We start from the raw sequence: 22,515 nt of genomic DNA, 5'->3' as shown, positions 1-22,515 counted from the left end.
GAAAGATGGAATCATTATATTGTACTGTCCTCCGACTGATAAAATAATACCTTACCCCCTCTCCCCGGGTCCAGCGCTGAATCTATTCGGCTGCTCTTAGTGTCTGTTATTGTATACAGCCAATCACTGAGCGCTCGGGAAGAACCACTGAGGAGTCACATTCTCATCTAATAAATGTCTGACTCTTTGTGCGGACCCCAGATCTGCTGACGTCTGTCTGTGGCTCCTCACCTGCGGAGGGAATCACGGTACTCCAAGCCCCGGGTTACAAGATACCAGTTGACCTAGTAACATACTGTAATCTACGACCCAGCTTCAACTCCAAATATCAGCACCATGTGTTCCTCAATTGTCCTTCATCACTAAACAGGTGCATTATTGTACGTTTTGTTCGACAGGAGTCCTCCCTGACAACTAGAAATGCCATATGATTCAATGGACGTCTCCTCCGGGATGACCAGGACACGATAGCAGCAATCCAGGGCCGGATCTCAGCGCAGTGTCCGGCCTCAGAAAATTAAACAATGGCTTTAATAACAGAAACCAATGTCATTGTCTTAAGCGTCGCCATCAAAACGATCGTACACCTCAGGGTTGCTGGTTTTATACAAGGGCGGCCCACCGGGGTTTTTTATGGCACGTGGGGAGTTACTCTATGGACAGTTATACACCCTCGGACTTGATGGGTGGGAGATTGTGGCTCTTGAAGTAATCGACCACTTGTTGCGGAAGTTCGGCAAGAACGGCTTTGGCCAGAGTTTCTTTAGGGGCCTGAAAAATGAAGAAGAAGAAAAAGGATGTTAACAAGTTTGGGGGTAATATGTGATCCGAGGGTCTGGGGTCACTTAAAGATGGATGTACAAGCATAGATATATTCCGCTGCTGGGGGTGTAGCTAGAGAATCACCCTAGCCCACTTTGGTTTCTTGGAGACTGGTACATGTTTTTACTGCCCATTGGGAATATAGACCCCTTTGCCAAGCCCATCTCCTCCCAGCGCCCCCTGAACTGACTCCTGGTTGGTCTTCATGCTATACAAACCCCTACGATGCAGGCGTTGCCAAAATCATCTTACCCAATGACCAGTCCGGTATACAGCACCGTAATCTAAAATTCTGGGGACTGGATACTAGTTGCATCGATAACAACCTAATACAGAGGTCAGCAATTTTTTGAGCCATGCAATGCATGAAGATTTGTCTTTTTTGCTTGCAGTTAGCCTTTATTTCTCTTCTCTTGTGTAGACTACGTAAGATATTACTTCCACAAAGTGTCTCCTGCACAATGAACATGATACAGACGACTTACATTGCGAAACTCCCGGAATGGTACGAATTGCACGATGTCTCTGGACGCCTCCTCCCCGGTGTAAGAGCGGAGCATTCTGTTATCTCCATCGAGGAACTCCATAGCGGAAAAGTCTGCGTTTCCTACCCCAATGATTATAATGGACATGGGCAGCTTAGATGCTTGAACAATTGCGTGTCTGGTTTCGTCCATGTCACTGATGACCCCGTCTGTTATAATGAGGAGGATAAAGTATTGCTGATGGAGAAAGAAAAAAAAAAAAAAAAAAAGTGGTGAGTGGAGCAAGCCCAGTTTATGTACTGTCTTTCCCTGGCCCCTTTTCTCCAAGACTTCCTTTCCTCTACACCCCTTTTCCCCTAGACCCCTTTTCCCCCAGACTCACTTTTCCCATAGGCTCCCTTTTCCCCCAGGCTCCCTTTTCCCATAGGCTCCCTTTTCCCCCACGAAATTTTGGTACCCGGATCCTCTATGATCAGTGCGATAACACAACTATTTCCATAAATAACTATTTCCATCTTGTGCTCAGGCCAAGTCCACTTCTGCTTTTGGCTAACACAGGTTTTAGAAAAACTGCAGGTTGCGCAGTGTGAATAGAACTTACCGTACATGGGTTGTCCCAATTACTCTATGGATAGGTGGTAACCTGTGGTGGCAAACACATTCAACAACTACTCCATTCTAGCAGAGCATTTCAGAGCTCCGTTCTCATTCGGTTGGACTGCCAGCACAGGAGCGTGTGAGCCGCCTCTTACCTGCCGCCATCTGCGGCTCTTCTTTTGATTGGCATGACATCATTGCCGAAACGTGATGCGTGTGACGTCGTGCCAGGATGACTAGTCAAAAAGAGAGCTGGGTATGGTGGCAAGTAAGATGGGGTATTCCCGCTCTCGTGCGCTGTCGTGACCGATAGCATGGGATGTATGAATTGATTCGCATTAATCCTAATGGTGATACATAATTTATCCTATACCAAAGATTGCTTGCTTGTTCGAGCATCAGCGAAACAGCCCTACCTCCCATATATATGCATACGTTTAAGGATTGGACATGTTGAAATCCACCATCAAGGTAGGGTTCGGACATTGGGGGCTGGCTGGTCATCTAGTCATCGGACATTTAGTGTGTGGCCAGCTTTACAGTATGGAAGAAACCGTCTGCTTTCTGCTCGGGCACTCACCCCTGCTGATGGCTGCTGAATCGCTTGAGCTGCAAATCGTGCCACATGATTAATGATGGGTGAAAAATTGGTGGGTCCATAGAACCGTATGTGAGGGAGGCAAGCGGAGTAGGCCTCTATAATGCCTTCCACACCTAAAGAAAGACAGAAATGAGAGGTTGTTTGTCCAGAAGGGTAAATGATGCCTTCGATAAAATGGAAATACCCACATTACCTGAGAGATATTAATACAAACTCTTTTTATTCCATTTTTCCCAACACAATAAGATAGAAAAATATGAAATAGTATATATACAGTATTGTAATAATGCGCCAGTGATGTAGTAACTTATGCCAGCACCACTGTCATCTTGGAAGCTGATGAGCTGCAGCCGGCACATGGCACAACAAGTCATGCCACTTCCCGAGAACAGCGGTGCTAACATTGCCGGAACGGCACCGCTGCAGGAGAAGAGTATACAATTGGGGTCCTGAACTGATTAAAGAAGTTACTAGCCCCCTTTAAGTGACATGTGGACTGGAAATATCAGTGCCCAAACACTATGACTAATCAAGGACTAACCTGAGCAGAAAGGGCTGGTAGGATTAAAATTGATGGCAAATTCATGAGACACCTGGAAAAGAAAAATAAAATATATATTTTTTTATATCATAAAAAAAATATATATATATACACACACACATACACACGGTATATGTAATATATATACGGTACGGTATATATTACACGGTATATATATATATATACATATATATATATATATATATATATATATATATATATGCATTTATGTATGTATATAGCAGCCACATAGTATATAGCACAGGCCACGTAGTATTTGTCTGCTATATACTACATGGCCTGTGCTATATACTATGTGGCTGCTATATACATACATATTGTAGAATACCCGATGCTTTAATACAGGCCACGCAATATATAACAGCGGCCACGCAGTATATAACACAGCCACGTACTATATAACAGCCCACGCAGTATATAGCAGCCACGCAGTATATAACACAGGCGACGTAGTATATAACACAGGCCACGCAGTATATAACACTGGCCACGTAATATATAGCACAGCCCACGCAGTATATAGCAGCCACGTAGTATATAACACTGCCCAGGCAGTATATAAAACTGGCCACATAATATATAGCACAGCTCACGCAGTACATAACACAGCCCACATAGTATATAACAGAGCCTATGTAGTATATAACACAGCCACGTACTATATAACACAACCCACACAGTATATAGCAGCCACGCAGTATATAATACAGGCGACATAGTATATAACACTGCCCATGCAGTATATAGCAGCCACATAGTATATAACACTGCCCACGCAGTATATAGCAGCCACGTAGTATATAAAACTGCCCACATAATATATAGCACAGCCCACACAGTACATAACACAGCCCACATAGTATATAACACTGCCTATTTAGTATATAGCAGCCACGCGGTATCTAACACAGCCCATGTAGTATACAGCAGTGTGGGCACCATATCCCTGTTAAAAAAATAATTAAAATAGTTATATACTCACCCCCTGGGATCCACCGAAGCTCCGGCGATACGCGCGCGGCTGCCACCATCTTCCGTTCCCAGTATGCATTGCAAAATTACCCAGATGACTTAGCGGTCTTGCGAGACCGCTAAGTCTTCTGGGTAATTTCACAATGCATCGCCGGAAACGGAAGAAAGCGGCCGGCGCGAGCGCATCGTTGGACAACGGAAGGTGAGTATAGCAGGTTTTTTGTTTTTTTATTTTTAACATTACATTTTTTTACTATTGATGCCGCATAGGCAGCATCAATAGTAAAAAGTTGGGGACACACAGGGTTAATAGCAGCGGTTACTGAGTGAGTTACCCGTGACATAACGCGACCCGTTACCGCCGGCATTAACCCTGTGTTAGCGGTGACTGGAGGGGAGTATGCGGGTGCCGGGCAGTGACTGCGGGGAGTAAGGAGCGGCCATTTCCTTCTGGACTGTGCCCGTCGCTGATTGGTCGTGGCTGTTTTGCCGCGACCAATCAGCAACTTAGATTTCCATGACCGACAGAGGCCGTGACCAATGAATATCCGTGACAGACAGACAGAAAGACGGAAGTGACCCTTAGACAATTATATAGTAGATATAAAGATTTTTAGTATTTTTTTTCTCTTTTTTCTCCTAGCAGGTTAGATCATTATACACCAAAAAACTGGTATAAACTCTTGTCCACATATTTTGGTCATGCCCAAAAATTGTGCTATTTTGGGGTCAGGTTAAGTCCCTCATCGATAAGGTATTGCATACATAGAACTAAACCCGCTAGTGCTTCTCCTGGGTCACGGGGCGCCGGGTATGGGCAAACTTTCCAATAGATTATTGCAACATATCCTTACGGCGGCCAGATGCCTGATTGCGCGTCTTTGGAGACAGCCGAGTCCCCCTTCGCTTCAGATCCTCCTTGGACGGATCATGGATGTCAGAAGGATGGAACACCTTACAGTGTTACTAAATGACTCGGTGGTGCGCTTCCAGGCTATATGGTCCCCGTGGGATTATTACGCAGCGGGATCCGACCTGTAGTGCGACTGAGTTCGGATTTGATTAATCGATTTAACTGAGGATTTTCCCTTTTTTTTTTTTTTCCCCTCTCTCTTTCCTTCCTTCCCTCTACCCCTTATTGTCTTGTCTTTGTCATTTACGTCTTTGTAGAATTAAGGTCATTGATAGCCTTATATCATCTATATTGTTTATATTGTTTATTGTTCATGCATTCTATACAGAAACTAAATGCTTCTAAGACCCTGTTTTGTTCTACAATATTTAATAAAATAAAAAATGTTATAGTAAAAAAAAAAAAAACTGGTATAAAAGTGATCTAAAGCTCTCTGATTTTCCTGACCATGCGAAAAAGTTCAATGCAATAAGGCTCCAATACACGGATCACAGACAGGTTATAATACCTTCCATTCTGGAGGTAGCTGAGCCCCAAACCCCAGGGCAGGGAAGAGTTTGTCACTGCAAGTAAAGAGAACAGTACAAATATATTAATGACCAATCAATCAATCAATACATATATGATCATGTCGGTACATTCGCTTCTGATTTTATACAGTCATATTCTATATCATTACAATGATTAGATACAGCTGTAATCAAGATTATTCCCATGCCCCATACATAATTGGGTTATTAGGAACAGCTACAAACTTTCTGCTGTTCACAATGAAACAAGAAAAATGTAAATCAGTTTTTATTGAATCCATCTTGCCCTCCAAATGCTGTTGGTTTCCAATAAAAAGCAGAGCAACCTCAGAGTATCACTGTGCCACTACCATGCTTCACTGTAGGCATCACAGAGCCTCTGCCAATCTTAACTGTAGGCACTAGTGAGGAGCGAATATACTCGTTACTCGAGATTTCCTGAGCACGCTCGGGGGTCCTCCGAGTATTTTTTAGTGCTCGGAGATTAAGTTTTCATCGCCGCAGCTGAATGATTTACATCTGTTAGCCAGCATAAGTACATGTGGGGGTTGCCTGGTTGCTAGGGAATCCCCACATGCAATCAAGCAGGCTAAAAGATGTAAATCTTTCAGCTGAGGTGAGGAAAACAATCTCCGAGCACTAAATACTCGGAGGTCACCCGAGCGTGCTCGGGAAATCTCGAGTAATGAGTATATTCGCTCATCACTAGTAGGCACCACTGCCATCCTTCACTGTTGGCATCACTAAAAATAAAGAAAAACCTTGCACTCAACTTATGCTCTTTGTGAATTTTTAATGTAGTACTGTAAGACTCATGCTGGTGTGGTAGATGGACGCAGGTATATCTCGCCCAGGTGTTTGTCCTATGTGAATTAGGCCACTCAGTATCTTCAGGGTGCTAATGGGTTAATGATTGCAGGAATAAAAGATGACCAGCTGGGTGTTTCCAGTGTCTGCCTGGGGCACACAGATTGCCTGCCTGTGTGAGACAAACGTGAGTGAAGAGCTCTGCTCAAGATCTGTATGATGTTAGCTGGGTGGGAGAAGCCCCCCCAGTTGTTGAGATAGCAACGTATTTGTTTAGTTAGTGCCGGACAGGCTAGGGTTTATTTTTATGTTTTGTTTTTTGTGTTGCTTTCACGTTAATAAATCTGACCTGAGGTCAGCCTGCTCAGAAACCTGCTGTACGCCTCAGATTCAATGCACAAACCACGTGTCCTTTGACCCCAGCAAAGGCGATCCCAGAGTGTTTTGTCACATTGTGGTGGAGAATGCGGGCATACCGTGGCACAGGCGACAGCATGGAAGACGTGGTGAAAGCCTTAGTACAGTCCACTGCCGTACAGCAGCAGGCCACTGCCGCACAGCACGAAGCTAATCGCTTGATGGCCCACAGCTGAAGGAGTTACTGGACATGACGGTTGCAGACCGCCAACAGGTGGCGCAGCGCCTGGTGAGCATGCCTGACGCTGACCCGGAAGCAGAGTCCAGAAGGATCCATGTGAGTCGATACTGGCAAAAGCTGACTGCAGAAGATGACGTCGAGGCATATCTGACAACTTTTGAGCGGACGGCATTGAGAGAGAAGTGCACGATGGGCCGATTTGATTGCCCCGTTTCTCTCCGGCGAGGCCCAAAAAGCTTACCATGATTTGGACCCGGAGGTCGCTCAGGACTTTGAGAAGCTGAAAGCTGAGATCCTGGCCCGGCTGGGTGTGACGACGGCTGTCCGTGCACAGAGGGTACATCAGTGGACATACCAGCAAGATAAACCAGCGCGGTCTCAGATGTTCGACCTGATCTACTTGACAAAGAAATGGCTGCAACCCGAGGTACTGACAATACCCGAAATAATCCAGCGGGTTGTCCTGGACAAGTACCTGAGAGTACTACCCCCAGCGCTGAAAAGGTGGGTAAGCCAAGGAAATCCCACGACAGCGGATCAACTTGTGGAGTTGGTCGAGCGTTATTCCGTGGCAGAAGGACTTCCCGACGACACCGCCAAACCCCGGACTGTGCCTCCTCCTCGTGGAACCGGTAAGACTGTTCCAGGGACCACGGGTGAAGGAAAATCGCTTAAAACTGTGGGGGAGGAGTCCGGGACTGCTCGCACTCCGAGACCAAGAGTATTGGACGGTGGTCTCAGTAGGGGACCTGTTAGGTGTTTCCGCTGCCATGAGAAGGGTCATGTTTCTGCGAACTGTCCTGTTACCGCTGAACCCATGCAGTGCGACGTTATAGACTCTAGAAAACGCATGTCTTTGGTTACACAGCTAGTGAGTGTGAATGCGGGTCAAAAACAGGCAAACAGGATCATGGGGTGCATTAAAAGAGGTCTGGATACACATGATGAGAGCATTATACTGCCTCTGTATAAATCCCTAGTTAGACCGCACATGGAGTACTGTGTCCAGTTTTGGGCACCGGTGCTCATGAAGGATATAATGGAACTAGAGAGAGTACAAAGGAGGGCAACAAAATTAATAAAGGGGATGGAAGAACTACAATACCCAGATAGATTAGCGAAATTAGGATTATTTAGTCTAGAAAAAAGACGACTGAGGGGCGATCTAATAACCATGTATAAGTATATAAGGGGACAATACAAATATCTCGCTGAGGATCTGTTTATACCAAGGAAGGTGACGGGCACAAGGGGGCATTCTTTGCGTCTGGAGGAGAGAAGGTTTTTCCACCAACATAGAAGAGGATTCTTTACTGTTAGGGCAGTGAGAATCTGGAATTGCTTGCCTGAGGAGGTGGTGATGGCGAACTCAGTCGAGGGGTTCAAGAGAGGCCTGGATGTCTTCCTGGAGCAGAACAATATTGTATCATACAATTATTAGGTTCTGTAGAAGGACGTAGATCTGGGGATTTATTATGATGGAATATAGGCTGAACTGGATGGACAAATGTCTTTTTTCGGCCTTACCAACTATGTTACTATGTTACTATGTTAAAATGATACAGTGAAACACCTGTGTGAATCATCTGTTGATGGGAAAAATGTTGTGGCATTACTAGACTCTGGAAGTGTGGTGACTCTGGTGAAAGCTAGTCTAGTGGCACTTCCGTCTGGTCCGTCTGACAAGTTTTCTGTGACGTGTGTGCATGGTGACACCCGCTCGTACTTAACAGCGGTCATATGGATTTCTACTCCCTATGGGTCAGTGCAGCACAAAGTAGGACTCGTTCCCGCATTGTTACATGATGTAATCCTGGGCAGGGATTTTCCCTATTTCTGGCAGTTGTGGGAGAATCAGTTGCTCCTTCACGGTAGCTGTACCCGTGAATCTTCTCCCATGCCATCTGGAGGTCCCGAGTCCCTAGAGGAGACCCCACAGGAAGATGTTGCTGGGGAGGTTAGTGAATCTAACCTTCAGTACCCCTTCTCCGTCATGGCGGGGGAAACAGAGGAAACTGAGGAACTTCAGCGAGAGGCGGAGGCAGACAGCCATCCGGCACCCTGCCTGCCAGATTTGGGAGTCCAGGTGGATGACTTCCACAGCGAGCAAATGAAAGATCCTACCCTGACTCCGGCTAGGAAAAATGTAAAAATGATAGATGGGGTACCCGTAGAACCTGACACTAGGCTAGCGTACCCGTATATGGTTCTTGAAAATGATTTGCTCTACCAGGTAGAAAAAAAAAGGGGAAGACACAGTGCAACGGTTAGTGGTACCCAAACCTTATCGGCGGAAGGTACTGGATTTGGCCCACGGACATATAATGGGGGGACATCTGGGGGTACAGAAAACCACAGAAAGGATATTGCATTGTTTTGTGTGGCCTGGAATACATTGTGATGTGCGTAACTATTGTGAGTCCTGTCCAGAGTGCCAAATCGCGGCCCCTAAATCTCAGTTCCGTAGCCCTTTGGTACCCCTTCCTATCATCGGGGTCCCTTTTGAGAGAATTGGGATGGATTTGGTTGGGCCCCTTCCCCGATCCGCACGTGGGCACCAACATATCCTCGTCATCGTGGACTATGCCACTCGTTACCCGGAAGCCGTCCCTTTGCGTAACACAGCTACCAAGACGATCGCCAAGGAATTGGTACAAGTGTTTAGTCGGGTGGGAATTCCAAAACAGATACTCACCGACCAGGGGACTCCCTTTATGTCGAGGGTAATGAAGGAGCTCTGCAGGCTCTTACAAATAGACCCGTTGCGTACGTCTGTCTATCACCCTCAAACAGATGGCCTGGTTGAGCGCTTCAACAAAACCTTAAAACAGATGCTCCGGAAGGCGATAGACAAAGATGGGAAGAACTGGGATTACTTGTTACCCTATTTGCTGTTTGCCATTAGGGAAGTTCCCCAGTCTTCCACAGGATTTTCGCCTTTCGAACTGTTGTACGCCCGTCGTCCCCGGGGACTGCTGGACGTCGCAAAAGAAACCTGGGAAGGTCAAGTCACTCCCTTTAAAACGGTGATCGACCATGTAACACAAATGCAGGATCGTATTGCCGCTGTCATGCCCATTGTTAGGGGCCATATGTTACAGGCCCAGGGAGCCCAGAGGCAAAGTTATGATAGAGGCGCTAAGGTCCGTACATTTGCACCCGGCGATAGGGTGTTGGTCCTAATCCCTACGGTGGATAGTAAATTCCTGGCGAAATGGCAGGGCCCATTTGAGGTCCGAGAAAGAGTTGGTGAAGTGAACTATAAAGTGTACCAGCCGGGTAAGAGAAAACCGGAACAGATTTATCATGTGAATCTGATAAAATCCTGGAAAGACCGCTCTGCCCTAACGGCGGATCTGCCCCGTCCGGTTTGTTCACCTACTGTACCAGAGGTGCAGGTTGCTGAGACTCTCTCAGAACGACAAAAATCTGAGGTTAAGCAATTTTTGTTACAGAACCGAGAGTTTCTCCGAAAAACCTGGCCGGACGAAGTTGGTGAAACATGAGATTGTCACTGTTCATGTGAAGCCCTACCGGATTCCGGAAGCCCGCCGTGAAGCCGTCTCCCGGGAAGTGATGGCAATGTTGGACTTAGGAGTCATTGAGGAGTCACACAGCGCCTGGTCCAGTCCAATTGTGTTGATACCTAAACCAAATGGCTCCATCCGGTTTTGTAATGACTTTAGCAAACTGAATGCAGTTTCTAAATTTGATGCGTACCCTATGCCCCGGGTCGATGAGTTGATCGACCGGCTTGGTAAAGCCCGATACATTACGACCCTGGATTTAACAAAGGGGTACTGGCAGATTCCTCTGGCCGAGGCGGCCAGAGAGAAGACGGCATTTGCTACACCGGAAGGTCTGTTCCAGTATGTCTATATGCCGTTTGGACTTCACGGAGCTCCCGCAACGTTCCAGAGATTGATGGATCGAGTCTTGAGGCCTCACAGACAGTACGCTTCTGCCTACCTGGATGACATCGTAATTTACAGCATGGACTGGGAAACTCATCTCCAGAAGGTACAAGCCGTGATTGATGACCTGCGAGATGCAGGTTTAACGGCAAACCCCAAGAAATGCCACATCGGGCTTGAAGAAGCCCGATACTTGGGCTACGTGATTGGCCGAGGAGTGGTTAAACCCCAGATCGACAAAATACAGGCAATTCAGGGCTGGCCACAACCAGTGAACAAGAAACAAGTGCAGGCTTTCCTGGGGATTGCCGGCTATTATCGCCGGTTCATACCCAATTTTGCAGCCATGGCTACTCCCTTGACGGATCTTACCAAGGGGAAGGGTTCCGTCATGGTAAAATGGACCTCAGCTGCTGAAGAGGCCTTCCACAGCCTGAAACGGGCTTTGTGCTCTCAGCCCGTACTAGTGACTCCTGATTTCAGCAGCGAGTTTGTGGTACAAACTGATGCCTCTGATACTGGTGTCGGAGCTGTACTTTCCCAGGTGAGGGACGGAGTCGAACACCCGGTCCTCTATCTCAGTCGGAAACTGAATGTACATGAGCAGAGGTATGCCGTGGTTGAAAAAGAGTGCCTAGCCATTAAATGGGCTCTCGACTCCCTCAAGTATTACCTGGCCGGTAGGAAGTTTAGGCTGGTCACAGACCATGCCCCTCTCAAGTGGATGCACCTCCACAAGGACCGTAATAGTCGGGTAACCCGGTGGTTCCTTGCCCTGCAGGCTTACTCTTTTACGGTGGAGCACCGACCTGGGGTGCAGATGGGGAACGCCGATGCCCTATCCCGAGTGCACTGTTTCAAAAGTGTTCTTGCTCGACCGGAGTGGTCTGAGCAAGGGGGGGGGATATGTAAGACTCATGCTGGTGTGGTAGATGGAGGCAGGTATATCTCGCCCAGGTGTTTGTCCTATGTGAATTAGGCCACTCAGTATCTTCAGGGTGCTAATGGGTTAATGATTGCAGGAATAAAAGATGACCAGCTGGGTGTTTCCAGTGTCTGCCTGGGGCACACAGATTGCCTGCCTGTGTGAGACAAACGTGAGTGAAGAGCTCTGCTCAAGATCTGTATGATGTTAGCTGGGTGGGAGAAGCCCCCCCAGTTGTTGAGATAGCAACGTATTTGTTTAGTTAGTGCCGGACAGGCTAGGGTTTATTTTTATGTTTTGTTTTTTGTGTTGCTTTCACGTTAATAAATCTGACCTGAGGTCAGCCTGCTCAGAAACCTGCTGTACGCCTCAGATTCAATGCACAAACCACGTGTCCTTTGACCCCAGCAAAGGCGATCCCAGAGTGTTTTGTCACAAGTACCCAAAAAAACGTTTCGGTCCAACACACCGGACCTTCATCACTTACGTACTGTGTGTGGAATTATGGAGAGAGACAAGAAAGTGTCTCTGGGCACACAGAAAGAGCGGCGTCTGAGTGGCAAACAGGAAAAAGATCAGTTCCACTTATGCAGGAGAGAGGTATAGTGTGCCTGGAATAGACGCGGAGTCTGTTTGCCACTCAGACGCCGCTCTTTCTGTGTGCCCAGAGACACTTTCTTGTCTCTCTCCATAATTCCACACACAGTACGTAACTGATGAAGGTCCGGTGTCTTGGACCGAAACGTTTGTTTGGGTACTACATTAAAAATTCACAAAGAGCATAAGTTGAGTGCAAGGTTTTTCTTTATTTATACTGTAAGGTGTGGGAACCTACCTTTGCACCACCACCAGTAGTGCACACGTTTCTACCATTCATGTTGGCATCACTAAGACGTCACCATGTTTCATTGTAGGCATCACAGAGCTGTTGGCATGCTTCACTGTGGCCACTACTGTACCACCGACATGCTTCACTGTAGGCACTACAATGTCACCACTATGCTTCAATGTAGGTGTCACCGAGCCACCGCCATGCTTCACTGTAAGCAGGGTATTCATTCTTCTTCCTCCAGACATACTGCTGATCCATAGACCAGATAAATTCTCAGGTTTTTGACCGCTGGCCTCATTAGCAATCTGGTGATCTTGTCTTTCTGTCACGTCCAGGTTGTGTAGCCTGTGTACCTTTAACTTTGAACTTGTGAACTCTGCTTGCAGATACAGAAAAATCTCTAGAAAAATCGAATGCAATGATATCTTTTCCTCGTATGTACAAGGCAATGATCTCTTCTCAGCCTTTCGACCAGTATCTTAAATTAGTCATATTTCTAGCATCAAATTAAACATCACAGTCAACAAACCCTCAGCCAGTCCAGATATCGGACGTTTTATCTCGAGCAAACCTGATGCAATAACAGCTGATCTTATGAGGGGTTCTGAATAATTCGGAGACTGCAGTAGACCGTAAAGGTGGCATTTTTGCCGAATTTGGAGAAATCACTTGTTACATTAGTTGTGTTGAGCCATGTACATTGTTCTTGTATGATTGGCATAATGCACCTTCTTGGCAATCGGAGTTATACAAATATCTAGAATCCCCAATACATGTGTAATATATATACATATATACACACACATTTCCATAAAATATACATATATGGGTTTTTTTTCCTCCATGTCATCCAAATCATATTTTTTCTTGACGAGACGATTCCTGATCCACATACATACCGAAAGCTTTTACTCAGGATGATTTTTTTTGTCACTTGACAGGAATCCATTTTTCTATCCCAGCAAGCGACAGGAGACAAATGACTGTGTTCCCATGGTAACGGTTGTGCCGATTTCAGTATAATCACTTAACATTCTCAGTGCACGGGGTTTTTTTTTTCTATGTGAGGGGTTTCACGTAGTTAGATGTGAAGTGCCACAACTGACAATTAATGGCCATTTTATTCTCAAAGAAGACGTCCAACAAGTGGGAGAAAAGAAGTTTTGTCTCACGTGGAGAGGAGTCTGACACCATCATTTTTATATGTATGTGTATCACTGGATATCCAGGATTGTCTTCCAGCATTCTGCTGCATCTTGTTCCTTCCCATCGTGACATTGTCCTTGTCCAGGTCACTGCCTCTAACAATGTCAACACACTCTTCTCCTGCTGTCATCAGTCCTATCATCTGATTGGGCAAAATACGTTCCGTCTGTCCCTACTGCATGTCACTGACCAATCATGAGGGCCCTGTCCTCACATCTCGTGAGCAGAATGGTCACTGCATGAGACAAGATCAGCACACTCATCTCCCTCGTTCGCCTTCTGACAGTCTGATGTTACAGGAGGTCTCTCTTTTTTTAGGTTTTCCTTCTGCAGACTTTAGATCAATAATGGCCAACTGGTTTTGTCTACTAGAGCTTTATGTTAGATATAGGCAAAAAATTAGTGCTATTCGACTGGTGATTAAGACAAATGATTCCCGCCTAGGTACTGCCATTTAGTAGTTCAATATATATATTTTTTTGCACGAAGACTTGGTTAAAAAATATTAAGTCATTTGCCTTCTAAAGCTTTTATGTGTTTGGAAAATGATTTTTGATTTTCACAAAAGATTATCGTTCTCAACAGGAGATTGTCCTGTGTAAACAGGACCTGTGCTGCCGAGAACAATGGCAGCATGTGCGCACCGAATGACCCATTACCGTGCATCTGATGCGCAGTCTGCCTGTGTAAACGGACTGCTAAACGAAATCTGATCGGCACACATGGCAGTGTAAAAGCAATCATAGACAGGCAGCTCTTACAATAACTAGTCTGTAACCCTTATCTCTCTTCTCCTGAATGATTTTCCAATCCGATCCATGATCAGTCCGTTTAGACAGATTATTATGAACGAGTGTTCATAGAAAAGCCCAGTTTACTATTATCTAGCAGTGTGAACAGGCTGCTGGTCATCAGACGAAGGAGCAAAATGCTTGTTCGTCGGGTGAAATGATGTTTTGTGCCGCACAAAAGATCATAGTTCCCAGCAGCAGATCATCCTGTGTAAACAGGAGATTTGTTGCCGGAAACAATGGTAGCCTGTGTGCCCTGAATGATCTATTACTGATGCAGTCATTTAATGCTGTATTTAAATGCAGTCAGGAAGTTCTTTTGACTCCTCTGGCCTATAACCCTTATCTCTCTTCTCCTAAATGATTTTCCAAGCTGATTTAGAAGGTCCATTTTGACAAATTATCGTGAACGAGTGTTCCGAGGAATGCCTTCGACACCTTTAGTTAGGAAGCTCTTAGGACGACTCTAGTCTGTAACCCTTATCTCTCTTCTCCTGATTGATTTTCCAATACGATTCATGCCCAATCCAGAGTTTAAAGGTCCGTTAAGACAGATCATTATTAACAAGTGTTCCTAGGAATGTCCAGCTTACGATAATCATGTAGTCTAAACAGCAAAACGCTCCTTCGCCGGGTGAAGTGAGTTTGCGTTGCACAAAAGATCATCGTTCTCGGCAGCACGTCTTCCTTTGTAAACAGACTTGTGCTGCTGAATACAATGACAACCTTTGCGCACTAAGCGATCTATTACAGAAGTGCGGTTGATCGGCAGTCATTTAATGCTATGAGTCAGTTTGTGTAAATGAACTTTAACTTTTAACTGTTTTTCAAATCTGCTTAGAAGATTGTTCAGGAGGGCAGAGACAATAGGTAGGGATTATAGATACAGACAGTTAATAATAATCATAGAAACTCATTAACTAATTCACTATGAACCCTTTTTGCAGTCTCCAATGCACTGTGATACACGGAGGATGCAGAATCCATATGACCCAGTTTTTTTTTTTAATGTATCCCGATCTCAAAAAATGATTTTATGCCTAAAATACAAGCATTTAAGAGATAATATGCCCTCGAAGATGTCCATATCCACTGTGACATCTAGCATTGGTTTTAAGAATGATATACCGTAATTTATCTTCAAATAATGCAAGTCAGCAAAACGTTACCTATTAGTGGTAACCTGACCCTTCATCCCAACTGTAAGACTATCTTTGGTGGATGGCTACAGGTGGTCAAGTAACAAGGATCGATCCGTACGGAGTGAAGACGCATTAACCCGTGTATTATCGAGAGATGTACCTGTAACGTTATATTGTATAATGTGATGGTAAATGGAGTCCATCAATGTCCCATCCCCGATCCTCAAACATAGCCATATAGGTCTTTCAAATGTAAACCCTTCAAAACCTTTATAATCTTCTATCTGTTGCTGCCTTCCCGAGAAATCAGAATTCTATTGTATGCAAATGATGCGTTAAAGTGCTCTGGATGTGACTGTTTAGTGTAATTCTTTCACAATCAAAAAGGGAGAGGCTTTCTCAAGTATCTAACTGTGTAATATCAATTCCGGGTAATAAATAATTCCCGTAGATTACGTTACTTACGAATCGTAATCCTGAATGATTTGTCCCACAGACCATAATGCAGAAAGGTACTCGTTCGTGCCCATAGGGTTAATATGATGCAGAGAGGAAGCATCTCGAGGATTTCCATTTGATGCTGTGAAGTCAATTCCAACCTACAGAAAAAGCAGAAACTCGAAATGAAGAACGTGCAGAAATTCACTAAAAATGGAGACTTTAGGTTTTCATGATATGTTTTTTTTTATTTTTGTTTTTTTTTCCCTTGTTGTCCTTTGATTCAGATGGAACTATGAGCAAATGAAGCCCAAATTTGCTTCTGAATATTGACATGATGGAACAGCAGACTGCTTTGTTTTGTCCAGCATAAAAGACAGACACTGGAAAAAAAATGTAAAACAAAGTCCTATTAATTGCTCTCTTGGAGGTTCAGGCTGAATTCCATTTTTCTGGGTTGCAGGTGGAAGTCCCTGATGAAGCCCAAACATGGTGTGAAACGTTTCATATGGAAGCCCCTGATGGACCCCAAACATGGTGTGAAGCGCTTCAGATGGAAGCCCCTGATGGAGCCCTAACATGGTGTGAAACGCTTCAGATGGAAGCACCTGATGGAGCCCAAACATGGTGTGAAACGATTCAGATGGAAGCCCCTGATGGAGCCCAAACATGGTGTGAAACGCTTCAGATGGAAGCCCCTGATGGAGCCCAAACATGGTGTGAAACGCTTCATATGGAAGCCCCTGATGGAGCCCAAACATGGTGTGAAACGCTTCAGATGGAAGCACCTGATGGAGCCCAAACATGGTGTGAAACGCTTCAGATGGAAGCCCCTGATGGAGCCCAAACATGGTGTGAAATGCTTCAGATGGAAGCCCCTGATGGAGCCCAAACGTGGTGTGAAACGCTTCAGATGGAAGCCCCTGATGGAGCACAAACATGGTGTGAAACGCTTCAGATGGAAGCCCCTGATGGAGCCCTAACATGGTGTGAAACACTTCAGATGGAAGCCCGGATGGAGCCCAAACATGGTGTGAAACGCTTCAGATGGAAGCCCCTGATGGAGCCCAAACATGGTGTGAAACGCTTCAGATGGAAGCCCCTGATGGAGCCCAAACATGTTGTGAAACGCTTCAGATGGAAGCCCCTGATGGAGCTCAAACACGAGTTTGTTTAATTGTGATCCTGCCTTCTAATAATAACGAGACAATACTGAATCTGCCCAGAGTACACAACACTAGCTACAAAGTGACGAAGGCACTAAATGACCGCCAATCATTCAATATTGACCGATCGGCTGTCATTTATTATTCTGTTTACACAGGCAGACCACAGTATACGATAAGCACTGAATGATCAATAGTAGATCTTTAACAGATTGTTCTCGGCAGCACAAGTTCTCTTAAACCAACACAATGTGCTGCCGAGAATGATGATCTTTAGTGCTACCCAAAAGATCATTTCACCCAATGAAAGAGGGTTCATTGAGTGATTGGCAGCCTATTTATACTGCAGGATTTTCATGAAATGAGCCTCAGGGGTTTGGGACAGTAGGAAAACTGATTTTTTTTATTTAATAAAGTGACGTGAAAAGGTGATTGAAATAAAAACTTGTAATTGGTCTTTTTCTGATGACACCTTTAATGTGTATCAATTCCTATTATGAGTCAATGATCTGCTAGTGATAGGTAAACTGCAAATACCTATCTGCAATGTTTAACGTACGCAGCTGCTAGGCAGACCTATGTGTCTCCATGGCCAACAGTCTACAAAACAAAACAAACCCTGCGGTCACGTGTTGCTCCCTTTCTTTTAGGGGTTTGTAAGGTTAAGAGAAGGCATAGCTACAAGGTCTGACTACACACAGGACTTGTTTGTAGTCTGTTGTTATGGAGACACAGGTCTGCATGCAAGTTGTGGACAGAAAAAAAAAACTATCTACAAAGATTGTAAATCTATAATCCTATAAATTTATCAAGAGCATGATGCCCCATAATAGACATAACGTCACAAAATTCATATAAAAAGTATAAACTTTATTAAAGCAACGTAATACAGTATTTTATAAAAGACAACAAATAATAAGCAATGTGTATATGGTGAAAATCGATAGATAAGATGAACAATCCCAGCAAAGAAACCCACATTAAAATGTGTAAGGGTGCATCGCAGTGCAGCACATAATATGGTGATTAAATTGCCCAGGGGAGACAAAAAACTTGGGAAATGTAAGAAGTGGGTGAAAATAGCACCGCAAGGACCATGACTCAATCCTAAGGTAGGATATAAACCGGCTATTCTGCCCTATAACTTCCCTCCCATATTGCACATAATCCCATTTTAGTCAGAAAGAATCCTCAATCTAAAGTGCCGCCATTGTTGCTTAACCATGTGTAGTTCTATGCTGGGTCCGTCCACCACCAGCCCCGACGCGCGTTTCTTGTACTGAGCTTACAAATGAAGCAAAAACTTACTGTGAACATTAGCTGGCATCCTCCGAGTATGTAATCCAGGAAGGAATAGTCTCTTGTAATCTGAAAGGCACACACAGAGTCAGCTAAGAACAGGTAATAAGGCTGCGATACACACAGAGGATGAAGGACATCATATCACAGGGCAAACTCTGACGAATGACTGGTTATACATTTAAAGTCAAGGTTAACTAAAACTTTTCAAAAGTTTTGATATTTCTTTTTCTTCTCACTACTTGGTTGTGTAAATTGGAGGGATTCCTGGTCCTGAGATCTACACCAATCGCTCAGCTTATCCTTTGTACGGACCCACAGACGGAAGCCCTCCAGCTATCTCGCCTGACTCCTCCATTCATACACAGCGCTGAGAGCGCCGCTGATATGGTGGCATATAAAAGTTTGGGCACCCCCGGTCAAAATTACTGTTATTGTGAACAGTTAGGCAAGATGAAGATTAAATAAACTCTAAAAGGGCTAACGTTAAAGATGACACATTTGTTCTAGCAGTACTCTGAATGTGGAGCTCTGTGTAACCCCGCCCACACCACCGATTGGCAGCTTCCTGTGTACACTGTGCGAGCTGCCTATCAGTGGTGGGGGCGGGGTTACACATTAGCTGGACTACCTGGCACAAGACGCATAGTCCTGCAATGATTTTATCCTGCTAATAAAACACTGGTGGTATTGAAACTACAGCACACAGCCTAATAAGTGACATATCGCCGAAATTAGGCTCTCTGCCCCAACATCATGACGCTCTCAGAATAAATAGCAAAAACCTACTGACAGATTCCAATTAAGATTTCCATTTAACACTGGGAAAAGCTCATGAAACATGTTATGGGGATGCTCTGGAAAATGCCGGATGATAGATCAGTGCCATCCGTCACCCATGGACTTCAATAATCTCCATGATTCCAAATATTAAAGTAGCACTCCAACTACTCCGGCAAAAGTATAAAGCGACAGTGGGTGATGTATTCACATTGGGCTAAGTCATCCATACACCACACAAGTTTCTCCACTTGTTAAACCTCGAACAGAAGACACAGAGAAGATGAAAATAAAAGATATAAGCAGGAGAATGCTCGTGCGCTGTCGCTGCGGGTAGGAAGTCACATACCAAGTAAAGAGAGATACAGGGTTTTGGTTTACCCTTTAAACTTAGAAGCCCTACGTTTATGGGAGATCTTTACCTTACAGGATTTAATTATAATTACTCCAGAGTTTTTGTAGCTTCTCTTCTTCTTTTGCTTCTTTGGGTTAATGCAGTCAAACTCCACCTAAAAAAAAAAAAAAACAACAAAGAAAAAATATTCCTGCATCAGTACATGGGATAACCCCTTTTAAAGCCACTTATTGTTAATCCTAAGAGGTGACGGCTACACACTGAACGTGGAATCGGTGGCTACTCACAGACATGGCATCACGAGCTTCACACAGTTTGATTGCTGTAGTCTGAAATTCCCCTATAAAGTCGTGTCCTCCGTCATTATCATAATCATGGCATATAATCTGCAAAAATATTGTTATCAGCTAAAAAAACATAAAAAAAAAAATAATAATCACAAAATGCAACATAAAACGGTTAGTAATGCAGAACTGACCTTTATTGGCTTCTCAATGTCTCCGTTACACAAAGACTGTAAGGGCACAGTGAACGGCTTCCACACGGGGTCCAGCGTGTATTTTATGACCTGATCACAAGGAAAACACAACCATAACAAAACACGGCCATAACAAAACACGACCATAACAAAACACGACCATAACAAAACACGACCATAACAAAACACGACCATAACAAAACACGACCATAACAAAACACGACCATAACAAAACACGACCATAACAAAACACGACCATAACAAAACACGACCATAACAAAACACGACCATAAAAAAACACGACCATAAAAAAAGAGCATATAAAAACACGAACATAAAAAAAGACCATAAAACAACGACCATAAAAAAAAACACAACCATAAACACGACCATAAAAAAAAACACGAACATAAAAAAAGACCATAAAACAACAACCATAAAACGACCATAAAAAACACGACCATTAGAAAAAAAAAGACCATAAAAAAAAGCCATTGGGATACCATCGTACCATTGTCACGACTGACAACAATATCTGCCCCTGCGCGTCAGATAGGTGTCAGCTAAATGCTTGTTTGATCCAACTACAATTTCTACCTACCCTCTACCCTCATGAGCACTTGGCTCAGCCGAGTGTGCACGGGTTCTGCATAAGAAGAGCCTTGACCGACGCTCCACTCATCCCTATGGGATAAAGTAGAGTGCGGTGCTCCGGCAGTCCCATACAAAAGGAATGACGCAACAATCAAGGATATTGGCACTGCTGTGCCAGTCTAAAGGGATAAAAACAGATCTGTAAATGAGCACCTACTGATCTGTATATAGTCCATCGGCGAATGGTAATGGTGCATTGACGGCACAAAATTGGCGCCACTACATTTGGCTGAACCTGCCAAATTCAGGATTACCAAATGACCATCCAATCTGCATTGGGGCCTCCTGATTCATTCCTTGACAGACGATGGTGGGCGGAGGAGGATTGGGCTTGCTCAATTATCCACTCTTCATCTTATTCTTATCCACGCAAGTGTATGGCAAGTTGGAAAATATAGATTTTGGGTGAAAAAAAGTGCATGTCTGACCCGTACTTAAGGTGTATGGGTAGCTTCAAAGGGGTTGGGACAATTTTTTTCTTACATAAATGCATGTATTTTTTCAAGTTGGTTTCATTAAAATTTTTGCACCTTTTCCCTCTACAGCCTCAGTGTTGCATCATTTATTTACTCCTGCAGAGTTTCTAACTCTTATCTGTCTTTTTCTGAGCTCCTCTCAGATGTTTTATTACAGTAATTCTACTTTGATGTGGTCGCAAAACAATGTTTAATAAAAAAAGGCTGTAAAGCAAAACTGTGATTTTTTTTTAATGAAAACAAAACTGCAAAAAAAAAAAATCACTTCTATCTCCAAATACACTCATTTAAGTACACAAAAAAGCCTCTAAAGTGCACAACCCCTTTAACACTACATGGAAAGCTTTATATTTACTTCTACACATACTCAGAGGTCAATCTAAATTTTGCACTACACATTCACCTCCGTCCTATGAACCAGCATCCATTTCCCATCATCTCCTTGTTTGTAGAATTCCAAAAATGGATCTGACTTCCCGAATAAATCCTGTTGAGAAAATTATCAAAAAGTGGGCAAAAAAAAAGTCACATGTGCAAATAACAGTCAGGCTGATGATGACGTCCGTGACCGGGAAGTAAAGGGTAGCCGGCCAGTGTGACAGGAGAACACTGGGATCTCTCACCTTTTTATCCAGCTTCCTCCCAGCAATGGAAAGTGTTATCACCCTGTTATCAGACAGCTCTTCTGCAATAACCTAAATGGTGGACAGACATAAAAAATAAACATAATTTCAAAGACTTGTTATACAGAGGGACGGTACAATGCATTCCTCTGTTGTTCCTCCTGGAAAGAAAGCACAGACCCATCCTGCTTATACCTGAAGCATCCGCACAGACCCCTCCTGCTTATACCAGAAGTATCCGCACAGACCCCTCCTGCTTATACCTGAAGCATCCGCACAGACCCTCCTGCTTATACCAGAAGTATCCGCACAGACCCCTCCTGCTTATACCTGAAGCATCCGCACAGACCCCTCCTGCTTATACCTGAAGCATCCGCACAGACCCCTCCTGCTTATACCAGAAGTATCCGCACAGACCCTCCTGCTTATACCAGAAGTATCCGCACAGACCCCTCCTGCTTATACCAGAAGTATCCGCACAGACCCCTCCTGCTTATACCTGAAGCATCCGCACAGACCCTCCTGCTTATACCAGAAGTATCCGCACAG

General features: G+C 44.4%; 1 protein-coding gene across 1 annotated transcript in view; it reads right to left on the bottom strand.

Annotated features, from left to right (window-relative positions):
• Positions 1-512: 512 nt before the first annotated feature.
• The window catches only part of CPNE2 (copine 2), a 66,396-nt gene continuing 44,393 nt past the window's right edge, over positions 513-22,515 (bottom strand). The window contains exons 5-16 of the mRNA XM_069738774.1: positions 21,967-22,038; positions 21,747-21,830; positions 20,214-20,303; positions 20,023-20,121; positions 19,803-19,889; positions 18,610-18,669; positions 16,163-16,296; positions 5,461-5,515; positions 3,047-3,098; positions 2,485-2,618; positions 1,308-1,544; positions 513-771 (exon numbers count right to left, since the gene is read on the bottom strand). Of these exons, the coding sequence (XP_069594875.1) occupies positions 664-771; positions 1,308-1,544; positions 2,485-2,618; positions 3,047-3,098; positions 5,461-5,515; positions 16,163-16,296; positions 18,610-18,669; positions 19,803-19,889; positions 20,023-20,121; positions 20,214-20,303; positions 21,747-21,830; positions 21,967-22,038 (1,212 nt within the window). The 3' untranslated portion in view covers positions 513-663. The remainder of the gene's footprint in view (positions 772-1,307; positions 1,545-2,484; positions 2,619-3,046; positions 3,099-5,460; positions 5,516-16,162; positions 16,297-18,609; positions 18,670-19,802; positions 19,890-20,022; positions 20,122-20,213; positions 20,304-21,746; positions 21,831-21,966; positions 22,039-22,515) is intronic.

Source organism: Ranitomeya imitator, chromosome 9 (assembly GCF_032444005.1).
Source record: "Ranitomeya imitator isolate aRanImi1 chromosome 9, aRanImi1.pri, whole genome shotgun sequence".
Classification (NCBI taxonomy): domain Eukaryota; kingdom Metazoa; phylum Chordata; class Amphibia; order Anura; family Dendrobatidae; genus Ranitomeya; species Ranitomeya imitator.
The sequence above is the reverse complement of the archived record's forward strand: the minus strand, read 5'-3'. Positions and strand labels throughout refer to the sequence as shown.